The sequence below is a fragment of the Cryptosporidium ubiquitum genome (assembly GCF_001865345.1).
Source record: "Cryptosporidium ubiquitum isolate 39726 chromosome Unknown contig_20, whole genome shotgun sequence".
Taxonomy (NCBI): Eukaryota; Apicomplexa; class Conoidasida; order Eucoccidiorida; family Cryptosporidiidae; genus Cryptosporidium; species Cryptosporidium ubiquitum.
In genome coordinates this window covers 465,947-480,143 of record NW_021639828.1, presented here as the reverse complement: position 1 = coordinate 480,143, position 14,197 = coordinate 465,947, and the positions used below count along the sequence as shown (strand labels likewise).

Here is a 14,197-nt window from a genome sequence, read left to right as displayed (position 1 = left end):
TAATTACGTGGAAACAGATAACAATAATTTAGTTTATTTTGCATTAAAGAAATTAAATTCAACAAAAACCAGGATAGTAAAAATAATAATATTCATTATCATTTTTTATTATTTTAATGAAGATTTTGTATTTATAAGGAAATTCAGACATAGCTTTCAAAAAAATATGAATAAGCTGAAAGTTAAAAATTCCATTTAAAAAAAAAATAATAATTTCGCGTTATTATGAGAAGAAATTCAGAAAATTGTGTGTAATCACATAAAAACTAAATTAGAAATAACTACTACACAGGATTTTGCATGTTTGCCAAATAGATTGAAGAAAAAAAGAGTAATTAACGATCATTTTTCAAAAATAATATAAATCAGAAATACGTAAGTAAATGTGCGGTAAAAAGGCGCGAACTTTAAGAAATGTGGGAATACAAGAACTTTATAAAGGCAAGAATAACAAGAATAGGATTAAAAAAAAACAAAGTTAAAGAAGAGGGATAATTCATGTAACCTTAATAGAAAATTAAGATTTTTTAACAAATTTCTTGAATAAGAGATATTAACAAACAGTTGGTATTTGGGAGCTTAAATATAATAGGATAAAAGAAAAGTAACTGTGGGGTGGCAAAGATAAAATAAAAAGAAGTTACAAATAAAACAAATAAAAGCTGTAATTTTAGGCACAGTGTTGAAATCGCTCTATATTTATTATTTATCCATTTTTTAATTGTTTTTGATCAAAATATTGGTGAAACAAATTTTAGTTAATTCATGGATATAATAATAAGTGAATGATGGATTGGACGAGCGTCATCGAGAGAGATTTGCGCCGACTCTCTGAATTATCAAAAGGAGATATAACGAGTATATTGGGATTTTTGCACCACGATGCTTGTGATGGAAAGTTATACAGACTGGTTAGGAGTTCATTTCCATTCAATTTATCATCAGGGCCTCCTAATTGGGGTCTATGTAGACCAAGTGAAATTCCTTCAACAATTTCATTAAGCTTATCATATGTCTATCGTAATGCAGTGGAAGCAGCAAATGCAAAGTTGCCAATCAAATGGACAGAAGAACATGTAGAGTTGTATTTAGAAGCAACAATAGTAAGTTGTTGGAGTTCTTTATCAGAAAATGAAAGTGAAAATGCAGATCCAGATCTTGGAGAACTAGAAATAGGCACAGACTTGTTGAACGAGATTTCATTGCAGCCGGTTGGTCAAAAAGATTCAAGAATATGGGGTTTATGGGCTGTTTTAGACTTTCTAAACCATTCTAGAAAGCAAAATGAAACTTTTTCGAATGGGAGTTTGATATATAATGCAGCAATGGAAGCAATGAAAAGGATTGAACAAGGTAGATCGTATAACTCTGAGCCTGAAGCTTTGTTAACAGCTGTTACTACGCAGTTTACATCAATAATGCAAAAAAGTAAATCTGGTGGGTCAATTAAATCGCCTAGAGATGCAAATGTGGAGCAAATAGTAACATTAACTCAGAATCAAAACATAAGTCACCATCATAATAATAGTGGAAACTCTTCATCTGTAATGGAAATTACATCGAATATTGAGGATTCATCCTCGAGTAGCACTTCAGTAAAACCAGTTGAATCTCATCGAGCTGCAATAAGATACGTTCCATCAAAGAGATTAGGAGGAAGGGCGCATGTATTTTCATTAAGCTCAACAACATCCTCAACAATGGCTGCAACTCCAGCTGTAAACAAGATCAACGACGCTACACAATATGGCTATTCATCTTCTTATATTGGAAACTCTCACTTAAATATTACTGGCTCGAATGATAATATATATGGTTCAATGAATTGTGATCCAAAAACTCCAATTCCCATTAGAAGGCAAAAGATTGACGAGCCAAACATAAAGCTGACTGATAATACAAAGGCTATACGTGAGAATATGAATATTGATGTTAGCAATGTTCAACAGCAAGTGAATAGACACAGAGAATACGGAAGGAGGATTGGCTTTAATATTGAAGAAAATGGTAAGAATGTAGTAAACAGTAATACTGGCACTAACATTCATATTAACCATACAAATATTAGTGGTGGTAATGGTAGCAATGCAAGCAATTCAGTTATGAGAATGGATACAGAGAGTGAAGTGGATATGATGAATGGAAGTGGCAAAAATGAATTGAGCCAAAATCCTTTTGTTTGCAAATATTCACTCGAACCTGCCGTTAAATACCCAGGATACAAGTTGGAGGTAAATGGTAAGTACTATGAAATAATATCATCCATACAAAAAGGTGGATCTTCCCAGGTTTACAAAGTAAAAGAGTCCAAAACTGGTGAAATGTATGCCCTTAAATGCGTAAGAGTATTCACTAAGAACCATGATCACAGCAACAGCCATAAAGATCCTGAGGAAAAGAGCATACAAAAGGAAGTATGTCCAACAAGCGGAAGTAGATCAAGAAAAAGTATTCGTAAGAGTATTGCAAATAATAGTAGCAACGGAGTAAATGAAGATGAAGAGGATGAGGATGAAGATGAGGACGATGACAATGAGGAACAGCAGCTACTACTAATGTTTACAGAAGAGGTAAATCTATTAAAGAAACTTAGGGGTTGTCCCCATGTAATACAACTAATAGATTCGGAAATTGCACTTAGTTGTGGTGCCATTGACATTATTATGGAATTGGGAGTGAAAGATTTAAATGGAATCTTACAAGGAAGCACGCCATTACCGAGTATAAATGTTTTGAGATCTATTTGGACGGAAATGGTACTTGCACTAAAAAATGTACACGATTTGAGAATAGTACATGGAGACATTAAACCAGCAAACTTTGTATTTGTGGAGAAGAAGGGGACGGTCATGGGTAATGGGATGGATACTCTGGTAAATCTTAATATTGAGAATATTAATAACACAAATAATTGCACATCCGTTCCTTCAGAACTACTTGATGAAAGCTCATCCTCAGTGTCGAATAGTAGTATAGAAAAATCAAAACTCCAGAACAAAACTGTAAAGATTATAGATTTTGGTATTTCTAGACCAATTGCTGATGATACAACACACATATTTAGAGACAAGGCTGTTGGATCTTTACCATTTATGGCTCCAGAGACCGTTCGTCCAGTGGCAATACCAGAGAGCAAATTTGCAGCTGCAGCTGTTGCATCAAAGTTAAGAATGCCACACCAGGTAATGTCAAGGACTGCAGATATTTGGTCATTAGGTGCTATACTGTATAGAATAACATACAAGAGGCATCTGTTTCAACAACCAATAGTAAATGCTAACAAAAGCTCAAATACTGGAACTGCTGGAGGTAAGAAAAGTGGGTCATCTGGGAAGTCAAATATAGCTCCTCACGAGATATTAATGTTTTTGCAAAATGACCAAAGCAAGATTTCGTTTCCAAGAGAAATGGGAATCATGTTTTCAGAGCAAGCGGAGAATGAATCATTGTGGTTTGATGCATTAAGGCATCTGTTAAAATGGACGTTACAATGGGATCCATCTAATAGGCCTAATGTAAATCAACTTTTAACGCATCCTTTTATAGATACTGCCATTGTTTCTAGATATGTAATGCAACAGATACCAAAGAGTATACCAAATAAGCATCCATCAATATCAGATGATTATTTGATATATAATGTAAAACACAACTCTCAGACTGATGAGGATAGGGCGGCTCTGTTGGAGTTATTATTCAAGTCAACAATACCACTTAGTGATTTATACAAATCAAAACCAAAGAACATATACCTTTCATCTATGAGGTGGAACATTGTAACAAATGGGAATTTCCTCTTTTATAGCCTATTTGAGGCACTAAAGGCGAATTTGAACGCAGATCAAGGTCAGCCTCAACAAGGATCTTGTGAACAGAGTATGATAAATAATTTGGCTATTTCACAGTATATTTCACTAGTAAAAGAGGTTTCTATCCCATCACCTCCTTCTGTTAATACTTTGAATACTACAACAAGGAATGGGAATATTTAATTGTTTAGTATATTATATTGATCATTTATTAGGTATATTTCTGGAAATGGGTTAGCCTAAGGAGAAGAGGAATGATATAGTATACATATTTATCGCATTCTTTGAGTAACAAGGAGAACAGAACCTTTTGGAAAAACTAGTAAGAAAATTGATGATTATCTTTACTACAAAATATTGACGATTATTATGGTCTTTAAATCTACTTATTAGTGAGGTTTTTTTGTATTTTCTCATTAATAAGTATTCTAGTAAATAGAGCAAGAATTATTTGAGTACCCTATGATATTTTGTGGCGTGGATTGGCACAGTCATTATTATTGAAGCATGGAGGGAGGATTATTATCGCTCTCTCCCTCTTGTTCAAATTCCAAATCGTATAGAAGCTCATACTCGCTCTGTTCAAGTCTGTCTTCCTGGGTTTGCTGAATGTATTCAAAGTTTGTGGAATAACTTCCTGGGGCGCTCATATCTAGTATCATTGACTCATTGTCTTGGTCGTCTTCACTATAATTCTCAAAGCTGTCAAAACTACTACTAGAATGTGCATTCTGCTCTATTTCATTAATCATACTCCAGTCTGAACAGGAGTTTGGAGATTTTTGAGATATATTAGATGCAAAAGAGTCTGGAAACTGTGGATAAAGGAACGGTTTCTTAGCCTCTTGTATATGTTCTGATGGATTATGTAGCTGTTTATTTATAAAGTCTAGATATAACAATTCAAGCTCGTTCTTTAAATTCACTTTCTTATTCAAAGTTTCATATATAAGGGTTCTCTTAATTTCGTATTCTTTAGCCAGAGAATCCAACTCAGAAACCGATTGTATTGAAAAGCAAAGATTATTTGAAGATGAGAAAGCTGAGATTTTTGAGTACAAAACAGCAAGAATACGGTCAATTTCCTCTAAAAGTTCTTGCCCTTGTTGACACTCTTTCCAAACTTTGGAAATACTTTCTTGGATACCTTCTATAGAAAGATCAAGTGTTGGAAATGTTTCTTTATTAATATATTCATTTTCCCTTTCTTTTCTTTTTGGATCGTTATAGAAATCACAGACTTCTGTATTGTTATTGTTATTATTAGCAATCATCATAAGACAATTTTGTTTATTATCTCTTTTTTCTTACTATCACTATTATTTATTCAACTAGATATTAATGATAATTAGTCATGACAATTTTTTGAGGTAAAACAAGATTGATAATTACATATTTTGTTAATGTTTTTTTCTAATTCAATCTATATAATAAAGTTCTCTCTAATTTGAGTCTTCAAAAATTAAGAAATTTATCAAAATAAGCCTTTTTTCAGTCTTCACTGCAAAAGATATTAAATATGTGCATGCATGCATACAGAAATGTGGGGAAATGCAAGCAATTATCTGTAAACATTTTTTTTTAATTATAACAACTTCACCCTGTAGTTCTTTATTTTTGGTAAACTAAAGGCTTATTTTAAGAGATTTTCTTATATCCAATACTATTATTTGGCTTCCATTATTCTGGGTCTATTTCATCCTTAGTTTTTATTACTTTATAGAATAATACATGTTTGGCGCCAACATTTTTTCAATAAATATATTTTTTTCTATTACATAATAAGCTTTGCAATTTATTAAAAAACAAAATTTTATTGATTAGATAAGAGTATGAATTTATAAATCTCATCACTTAATTCGAGCGGTTTGTTTTGTTGCAATACTATTGTAAAATAACTTCACATTCCCATATGTATCACTCTCCCACGTTTTTTTTACTACTATTTGCTAAGCATTTACCTATATTATCGTTTAAACTAGCTTTGAGTCTGGTTTGTATAATATTAATTGAGAAAATATAAAGTTTGGCGGTAAAACTGAGGTATAATAATATTTTAAGTAAATTAAAGAGAAGAGTGAGAATATAATCATAAAGAAAGATATTAGCAGAATACAAGTGTAATTTTTGAGTTTACAATTATTAAAAATTATTTTAAGTTAAACATACATAACAGTATTTCAATCCATTACAATGCATACATAAATCTTGAAAATATCCTTAAAGATAACACACATAATAGAACTTTTTTATTCAATGCTTTTTTGGCATCGAACTTTGATTTTCACTTTTTTGAATCATCTTATTTTTAGAAGCCAAAGTTTGTTTCATGAATGACAGAGTTTTGTTTTTTTTAGTGAAAGTTTTGCCACGTTTTGTCATAGTTGTAGATTTAACTGAACCGCAGGTTTTCTCACCTTCTTCGAAGTTATTGAGAGATTTACTGGTATGAGAAGTGTTTGCTTCGAATAAAAGTAGACTTTTCTTCATTTCAATTAAAGCTTGCGGATCACAATAAACTTTGTTAATTCTCTGGACGTAATTAATGAAACCATGTAATTTTGACATTCTTTCTGAATGCAAACTTACAAAATCAACTCTGTCTTCAAAGTGCTTTGCTCTAAAAACAATATATTCATTACAGTTAGCATAATATTTTTGAAGGCTATGAAATAATTGCAGTGCTCCTTTCAGAAATTCATCCAATTTTTCAAGGTACGCATAATAATTTGATACAGCCGATCCAACTTTACGTAAGTGTAAATTGATCATTTTACACTTTTTGAATTTTACATTTTCAGTTTTAAGGCATTCACGACCAATAGATTCTAAAAAAATTAAGCACTTTGGATTTATTACAGAAGTTTGTAAGTCCCCGTAATAATTTTGAAAAGTCTCAATACTAATTTTCATTGTTTCCAGTAAAACTCGAATTGAATTACAACTGACAACTGCATATTCTGAGTTTTTTACAATACAACTACTATCTATTTCGTTTAATCTCTGAAATTCGCACAATATAGCTTTTGAGGATTCACTCTGATTTATCATCGTATTCCTCTTTTTAAGCTTAAATCTAGGTTTTCTGTTTATATTATTTGATAAAGATACTTTGAGTAAAGATATAGAATCTGAAACATCTTCCATAAATGGATATAATGAATTATAATTCGGTGCAAATCTTAAAATAATCGAATTTAAAGCGTAGAGAGTCAACAAAAACAATACTTGCAATACTTTCATGTTGACTTTTCTTCGGAATTTTTACTAATGTATTATATTACAAACCAATCATCTAATTGCTTACAATATTCAACAAACCCTTTATTTTAAACTAATCAAACATCAAATATTCCTGAAAACGGTGATTAAAACCAGCAATAATTTCATCGGGCCATTATTATTCCTATACAAATCTTACAACTTAATTAAAAGAATTATTTTTGGTATATTTTAGTCTCATTAATATTGATTTTGGCGGGAAAATACCTTATTATAACTTAAGATTTTTATTGCAGGTATAAATAAATAATTATATCATTTAACAGAGAAATCATCACTTTTTACGAATTATTTAGAATTTTAATGTTTTATATGTATTATTCAATTTAATTTTGCTTTATTCGCTACTACTATTTTCATGTAGTGATTTTTTTTTTTACTCAAATTCTTGGCCTCAGTTTTTTTTATATTTTCAAATACATAACTATTTTTGGCGGGAATTGCATGCAGCCATATTTAATATGAAATTGAATAATTTAATAGCAAAGCCAAATTACATGCAACTGGTCAAACAGCAAATTATATAAATTTTTTTATGCATTAAAAATTTCTATTCATTTATATACTCTGTTTTATTTAATTATTTCTTGTATGGATAGGAACTTAATAGAATTCAATTTAATAATCATTAAGTAAATATAGATTATTTATCTTATATACTTTTTTATTCAAATTACAAATTTTAAAGAAAAGCAAGGACCTCTCTTTTTGATTTTTTTTTCTTTTTTTTTTAATTTTCTTAAATAATCAGAACCTAATTTCTAAAAATAATTATTAATTTATATTTTATTCATTTTTAATATAATTTAGTTGTATTTTATTCAAAACTTTGTGAAAAAAAAAAAATCGTTTACTTGCTGCCATACTAACAATTAACATCACTGCAAATGTTTTCTTAATATTATCACAAAATAACTTATATTTATTTTTACCATTGTTTTATTTACATTGACTACACTCATAACTATTAGCTTCCATATTATTCTCAAACAATATTTTTTTTTTTTTTTTGACTTCTAATCAATAATTATTTAAAATCCTACAGGAAGCTAAAAAAGTAATTTTGCATGCAATTTAATTAGTGGTTTGGCGCCCATATTTATGTAGTAAATGTAGACCAGAATAATTATTTAACTAGTAAACAATGAATAAATAATGGAAATGAGAGAAAGTATTCACATATGTAACATTAATAGATATTTTCAACTATCTTCAAAACTATTTATGACACTAAACAATGGATGATTCAATAGTCATGTTAAATCACTATTAAATCTTTTTTAGAAAACTATTCACCGAGAAATAATCCTCCATCCACAATTTTAAAAAACGATTTGTTACATTATTTTCGTTCTGCTTTTACACTTTTACATTTAACAACAAAAATTCCTTGAGTATTTTTACTTTTTTCACTCAAAATAAATTTATTTTTTTTTTTGAAGTGATACAAATGTATTTTTTATTGGAAAATTTGTCAAAACTTGTGGATATTAGTAATAACTAGGAATTTGGCTTTGGTTTCATAAATTATCTCAAAATTAAAAACTCAAAGTGTGTTATGAATGGGTACGAGTATTAGTTTATTTTTGAGTTAGAACCAGACCTTCAACTGATCAAGTAATTCTTTTAAATGTTCATTAAGCTGGAGCATCGTGGTATTTCCTTCCAAAACTTTTAATTTTAACATAATTCCAAGGTCTTTGTAACCCTGTTTAGAAAAGTTACTTCAGTTTGGATTCAATTCATTATATATTGCTCCAATAACAAAAACCCGTTTCACAAAATTATATCCAAATGCCTAGTAAATGTTATAATTTCCCCTGATATAGTATTTGCCTATCAAACTTTTAAATCACCCAATTATTCTTTATATTTGATTATAACTTTACCAAATATATACAGATTACTAATTGAGTTGTCTATTTTTTTTTTTTTTTTACTAACAAGAACTCAATGTTTGTTTGTAATTGAAATGTCTCGTTAGTATAATTGTTCCGGCAATTACCAGAAATTAATTAAATAAGTATTCTTAATGTTTTTGATAGGTTCATGTAATTTTCAAAATCTTTAATAGTTTATTATTTCAAACTATGTTTGTTTGATTACCTTAAAACATTAATTACTAATCTTTAATAACATTGTATAAATTTAAATTATTAAAAGTTTTGAATTTTCCCAATATTCACCTAAATAAAGTGTCATTTATTTCACTTTTTCCCATAATAAAACACTATCAATATTATTATCTCAAATAATATCTTTTATTATTAACCTTTACTTGTGTGATTAAAAGAAATCCTCTTAAGATTTACTTATTAAATGTAATTGTGTATTGCTTATTTTTCGAATAAATTCCTATACATAATAATATATTCTGGCATTCGAAACTTCACAAATTACAAATTTACCATTTAGAGAATTCTAATCATTCATAACAATACTTTAGTTATTATTATGTTGAAAATAGATTTCTTGTACATGTTGATTTTTTTTTAATAATTGAATATATTTTCAAACTTAATCAGGAACCATAAATTTTCATAAGTACATTTTCTCTACTCCAAAATTAATAGAAACTATCATAATTTGTATTTAGCCTTAGGATCCCAAAATTTGAATGTATTTATTTCCATTTAATATAAATATCACCCTTTAAATCCTGTTTAATTAAATACAAAAATAGCCTAGAGTCATTTAGTAATTATGAGACCTGAAAATTAACCATGCTATGTAATTAAGTGTAAGTAAAAGATGAATCATTATTTTAATAATTATCCTTAGAAGTGGTTTTAGAAATACTTTTATTCATTGTTAAAACCATTAAATAAAAATGTTATTTTCAATCGATTTTATTTGTATTTGCATCCCATTGGTTTTTTTGGTTATCCAAAACCAATAATTCGATTAATACAGGCAATATCAACTGTATTTAGGCAAACTTGTGTACAAATTACAGAATACTAAATATTTCGATTCCATCAAGTAGTAATAATCCACTAAATTGTTTGTTCCAATGATTTATCAGTAATAGACAAATACAAAACTAATTTCAAGCAAGAAATCAAATATGTATCGATTGAAAAGTCCATACTAGAAATATCATATTATAACCATAACTCTTAATATAAAATATCCTATTTCTCAACAAATTTGTATAAACTTATCAAGTATTTGTTCATATATAGTCTCAACTTGTTTTATATAACCATCCTTAAAAACATGATAAATTATATGTAAATTTCGTAAATACGAAATGAATGTATTTTAATCATGTAAATATTGACAAATAATTTTGCATGTAAATTTACTGAATAAAAGGCGGGCTCCCCTACTAAAGTAAATATTTTTTACTTGGAATAAATAAATCATATAGGATAACAAATAACTATGTACTTCAAGAAAAAAAAATCAGTAGTGAGACTGTTGTAGTTTGTCTTGTTATTTAATTTTATCTTTATAAGTTGAATTCATAATAAGAATTGGGGAAAATTCTCATGAATATTTTTTAGAATCGTGAAAAAGATTCTGATGAGTCGAAGCCCATTTGCTACTATTTTGTATCCATAGATTCTTCAGTATGACTATATTGCGAACCCGAAATTGCTACCTCCATCTCACTGAAGAATTGTTCGTTGCAAAACTTTGAATATGCTTCTCCAGATTGTAAAATGAATGATTTAACTTTATTATCCATTTTGTTAACTTTTTCAGATAAACCAAACAAAGATTTATATCGCAAAGAACCCATTGTTAATGTCTGAGAAGTGCTCAGAATGCACTTTTCGATAAGAGAACGAATCAATTCTTCCAGAGAAACATATTTTGCTAACATTTTTGCCAATTTTGACTCTAGTCTTTTTTGAGATTCTAAAAACTTGCTGACTTGACCAATAGCATCAAGTAGAGCTTGTGGTACTACTTCTGCGTTCACTCTCCTCAAATCCAACTGTTCTAAACAACTAGTAAGTGGGTTAAAGTTTCCGACTGAAGAATGCAGCTCTGCTAAACTAACCAAAAGTGGCCCATAACTTTCAGCCAAAGTCAACAAATCTAAACACACGACTTCAAAAATGTAAAGACCACCACTGCTAATAGTCATTTGTTCAAACATATTAGCTAAACTTTCAACTGCCTGATTGCTACTATCTCCATTGCTACTTTTAGATTTTGATTTTGTGGAACCTTTTTTTCTAGATTTTTTTCCAGGTGTATTGCTACTAAGAGATAGATTTAAAAAGCTTTGTGGAAGAATTGAGTTATTTTGGGAGTAGTTTTCCAGGCCAAGAAAACTGGAGCTATTTGGTGAAATATTTCCATTTGTCTTATAATTATTATCGAAAGCTAAGTTATTGAGTAATATTACTAATAAAGTTAACAAATAAAGTTTAATTATGTAGCTAATTTTTAGTGAATAAGAAATCCCCATTTTATTAAATAGTTTATATACCCAAAATAATATTGATAAAAAATATATCTATTTTCAGATTTCGGTTATTTACTGCTATTTATTGAGTAGTAATTAATTCAACATAAGAAAAGAACCCTAATTCTTATGGACCAAAGAATCTATATTACAAACCAACTTATGACAAAGCTATATCTTCGTTCAGTTCCTTATCTATTTTGTACTAAGCTTAACTTAAATTTAATTTCCTGAGATAATCTAATATTTTACCCCCTGTTTCAAATCCTGACTGTATGGTACTAATCACTATATATCGTCTATCTAATAATAGTAAAACTACCTCAGGCGGTAATCCTAATATTAATTGGAACATACGTATTAAAAAATAGTACATCCCGCCAAAAGTGTTAAAAATAGTAGTTAAATTATTAATAGATCGACAAGTAAAATGAGTTGTACCAAGATCAATTTACTCAACATTTATGAAGAGAACAATTATATTACACTGTTCAAATCAATAATTAGATAGTAATTGCGTTTTTATTTTAGGAATTTATCAATGATGTACATCCGTTGGTGTAATCAATGCAAATAATTCAAACATATATATTGAAATGCCCATTCTAGTAATATTACTAGGCAAACTATAGTACTCCATATAAGTTATTTAGCTACTTTTGCAACCATATAATACCTTTGTTCGAATGTATTGTTGCAAGTAACATCATGACTGAAGAAATAGCCATTTTGGAAATAATGGGAGAAGCAATCATAAATAATCCATTAACCCCGTTTATACATAATTAAACAAATATTGACACAATTGTTTGCATGTAAACTTAACTTATCTTTAAAAGGCGGGTTTCCACTGAAGTGAAAATTTTTTTTCTTCGGATATATTAATTATGTAGAATAACAAATAATTATATAACTTCAAAAAGAAAGAAAATCGCCGGTGATAATTAATATTTGCTTTGATATTTTTTCTTGATTTTTGCGTTTGAACTCAGTGTGTGGTCCATATATGATCTACCTTCAGTTGTTTTTCTGTAACTTGTTTTACTAGAGTCTCTTTTAGTTTTCGAGACAGATGAGTCACTTTTGAAAGTTACTGTTCTTTGCATATTGGAAATTAGATATTCGATGTTCGAAGTGAAAGTTACATCACAATAATTTTTAATTACGGACTTCATGTAAGAAATAAATGAAGTGACAGCATTAATTTTAGATTCAAGTTCTTTAGGTAAAGCAATTAAAGCTGAATACTGAGAGGCAGGAATTGAAATGGACTGAGCGCTTCCTTGATTACATTGAGAAATAAGAGTAGAGAGAATGTCTTGTTGTGAAATTGTGTTTAAAAGGGTATATTGTAATTTAAATTCCAAGGAGCTTCGAGACTTTAATGCAGTTGAAACTTTATTAATTGCCTTAAGTAATTGTGATATACCGAAATTCATTTGGTACTTTTTGAGATTTTTAATTTTTTGTATTTCAAGCAATTTATCCAGACATTTTTTAAGCAGGTCTGGATCATTGAAACCATCAAATATTTCTATAAACATTTCAAATAACAATAATAATAAATCCTGTAATTCTCGCAACTCCTCACATGTTACTAAGACCATAAGCATTTTACCATCGCTTATATCTATATTCTGTAGCCCTTTAACCTCTTCCTCATAATCTTTAGAAAGGGAGGGTTTTTGAATAGTAGTTTTTGGCCCACCTTTAGTTGTACTTCTAGAAGATGTTCCCTTAAAACCTACTGGCCCTGCAGGTCCTGTTGAGTGCGCTTGCCCCACCGTTCTGGGCCTTGGAATAGAGCTTGGCCTTGGGCTTGGCCTTGGACTTGGCCTCGAGCTTGGCCTTGAACTCGGCCTTGAACTCGGCCCTGAACTTGGCCCTGAACTTGGCCTTGAACTTGGCCTTGAACTTGGCCCTGAACTTGGCCTCGAACTTGGCCTCGAACTTGGCCTTGAACTTGACCCTGAACTCGGCCTTGAACCTGTATTTGAGCTCGATCTAGAGCTCCCATCATTAGATCTTTCACCAGGTACATTGCTTTTAAGAGAAAGATTCAAAAAACATTGCGAAAAGAGTATTCTTCCTTGGAAATAGTTTTGCATGCCAGGGAAATTAGAATTAAATAGTAAAATACTTCCATTCGCATAATCATTATTAAAAATTAAATCAAAACATATCACAAGTAAAGTTAACAAATAAAATTTCTTAATACAAATCATTTTCAACAAATAAGAAGTACCCATTTTATTCAACACTTTATTTATTTTCACTTTATTGCATAAATAACAAAATTAGATGATGAGCTTGAGCAAAAAAACTCTTGAGAATTACAAAAAAAAAGGAAAAAATACAACGAAACCTTAATTTTGTTAACTTGAGTCACTAAATTATTCCAAATACATACAGTATATACTTACTATACTGTGTTTCCTTAATTTAAATTACGTATAATAATATCGGAATATCTAATACATTTCAATTTTCCCTCCTATCATTTGTATTTGTGTCCTATTAATTTTTATTATTGTATACCTAATATATTTAATACAATATAAATTTGGCGCCACTGTCTAATTTTGACAGATAAATATAATAAAACCTAATGGCGAAAAAGTAATGATATTAATGGAGATAATTATAGAAATTGTAGTGGCAATGATTTCAATATGGTAAAATG

At 29.4% G+C, this 14,197-nt stretch overlaps 5 protein-coding genes across 5 annotated transcripts; 1 reads left to right on the top strand and 4 right to left on the bottom strand.

The window, feature by feature from the left end:
• Positions 1-788: 788 nt before the first annotated feature.
• cubi_01530 (protein kinase) lies at positions 789-3,992 on the top strand (the record flags this gene model as incomplete). The annotated part of the gene is made up of 1 exon (XM_029018542.1): positions 789-3,992. The coding sequence occupies one exon, from the start codon at positions 789-791 to the stop codon at positions 3,990-3,992; it is 3,204 nt and encodes a 1,067-aa protein (XP_028873769.1).
• Positions 3,993-4,306: 314 nt separating this feature from the next.
• On the bottom strand, positions 4,307-5,086 carry cubi_01529 (uncharacterized protein; the record flags this gene model as incomplete). The annotated part of the gene is made up of 1 exon (XM_029018541.1): positions 4,307-5,086. One exon carries the CDS (start codon positions 5,084-5,086, stop codon positions 4,307-4,309), a length of 780 nt encoding a protein of 259 aa, XP_028873768.1.
• A 976-nt stretch (positions 5,087-6,062) lies between these two features.
• Positions 6,063-7,052, bottom strand: cubi_01528 (uncharacterized protein; the record flags this gene model as incomplete). Its single annotated transcript, XM_029018540.1, has 1 exon — positions 6,063-7,052. One exon carries the CDS (start codon positions 7,050-7,052, stop codon positions 6,063-6,065), a length of 990 nt encoding a protein of 329 aa, XP_028873767.1.
• A 3,589-nt stretch (positions 7,053-10,641) lies between these two features.
• Positions 10,642-11,517, bottom strand: cubi_01527 (uncharacterized protein; the record flags this gene model as incomplete). Its single annotated transcript, XM_029018539.1, has 1 exon — positions 10,642-11,517. One exon carries the CDS (start codon positions 11,515-11,517, stop codon positions 10,642-10,644), a length of 876 nt encoding a protein of 291 aa, XP_028873766.1.
• Positions 11,518-12,458: 941 nt separating this feature from the next.
• Positions 12,459-13,763, bottom strand: cubi_01526 (uncharacterized protein; the record flags this gene model as incomplete). The annotated part of the gene is made up of 1 exon (XM_029018538.1): positions 12,459-13,763. One exon carries the CDS (start codon positions 13,761-13,763, stop codon positions 12,459-12,461), a length of 1,305 nt encoding a protein of 434 aa, XP_028873765.1.
• Between the last annotated feature and the right edge of the window lie 434 nt (positions 13,764-14,197).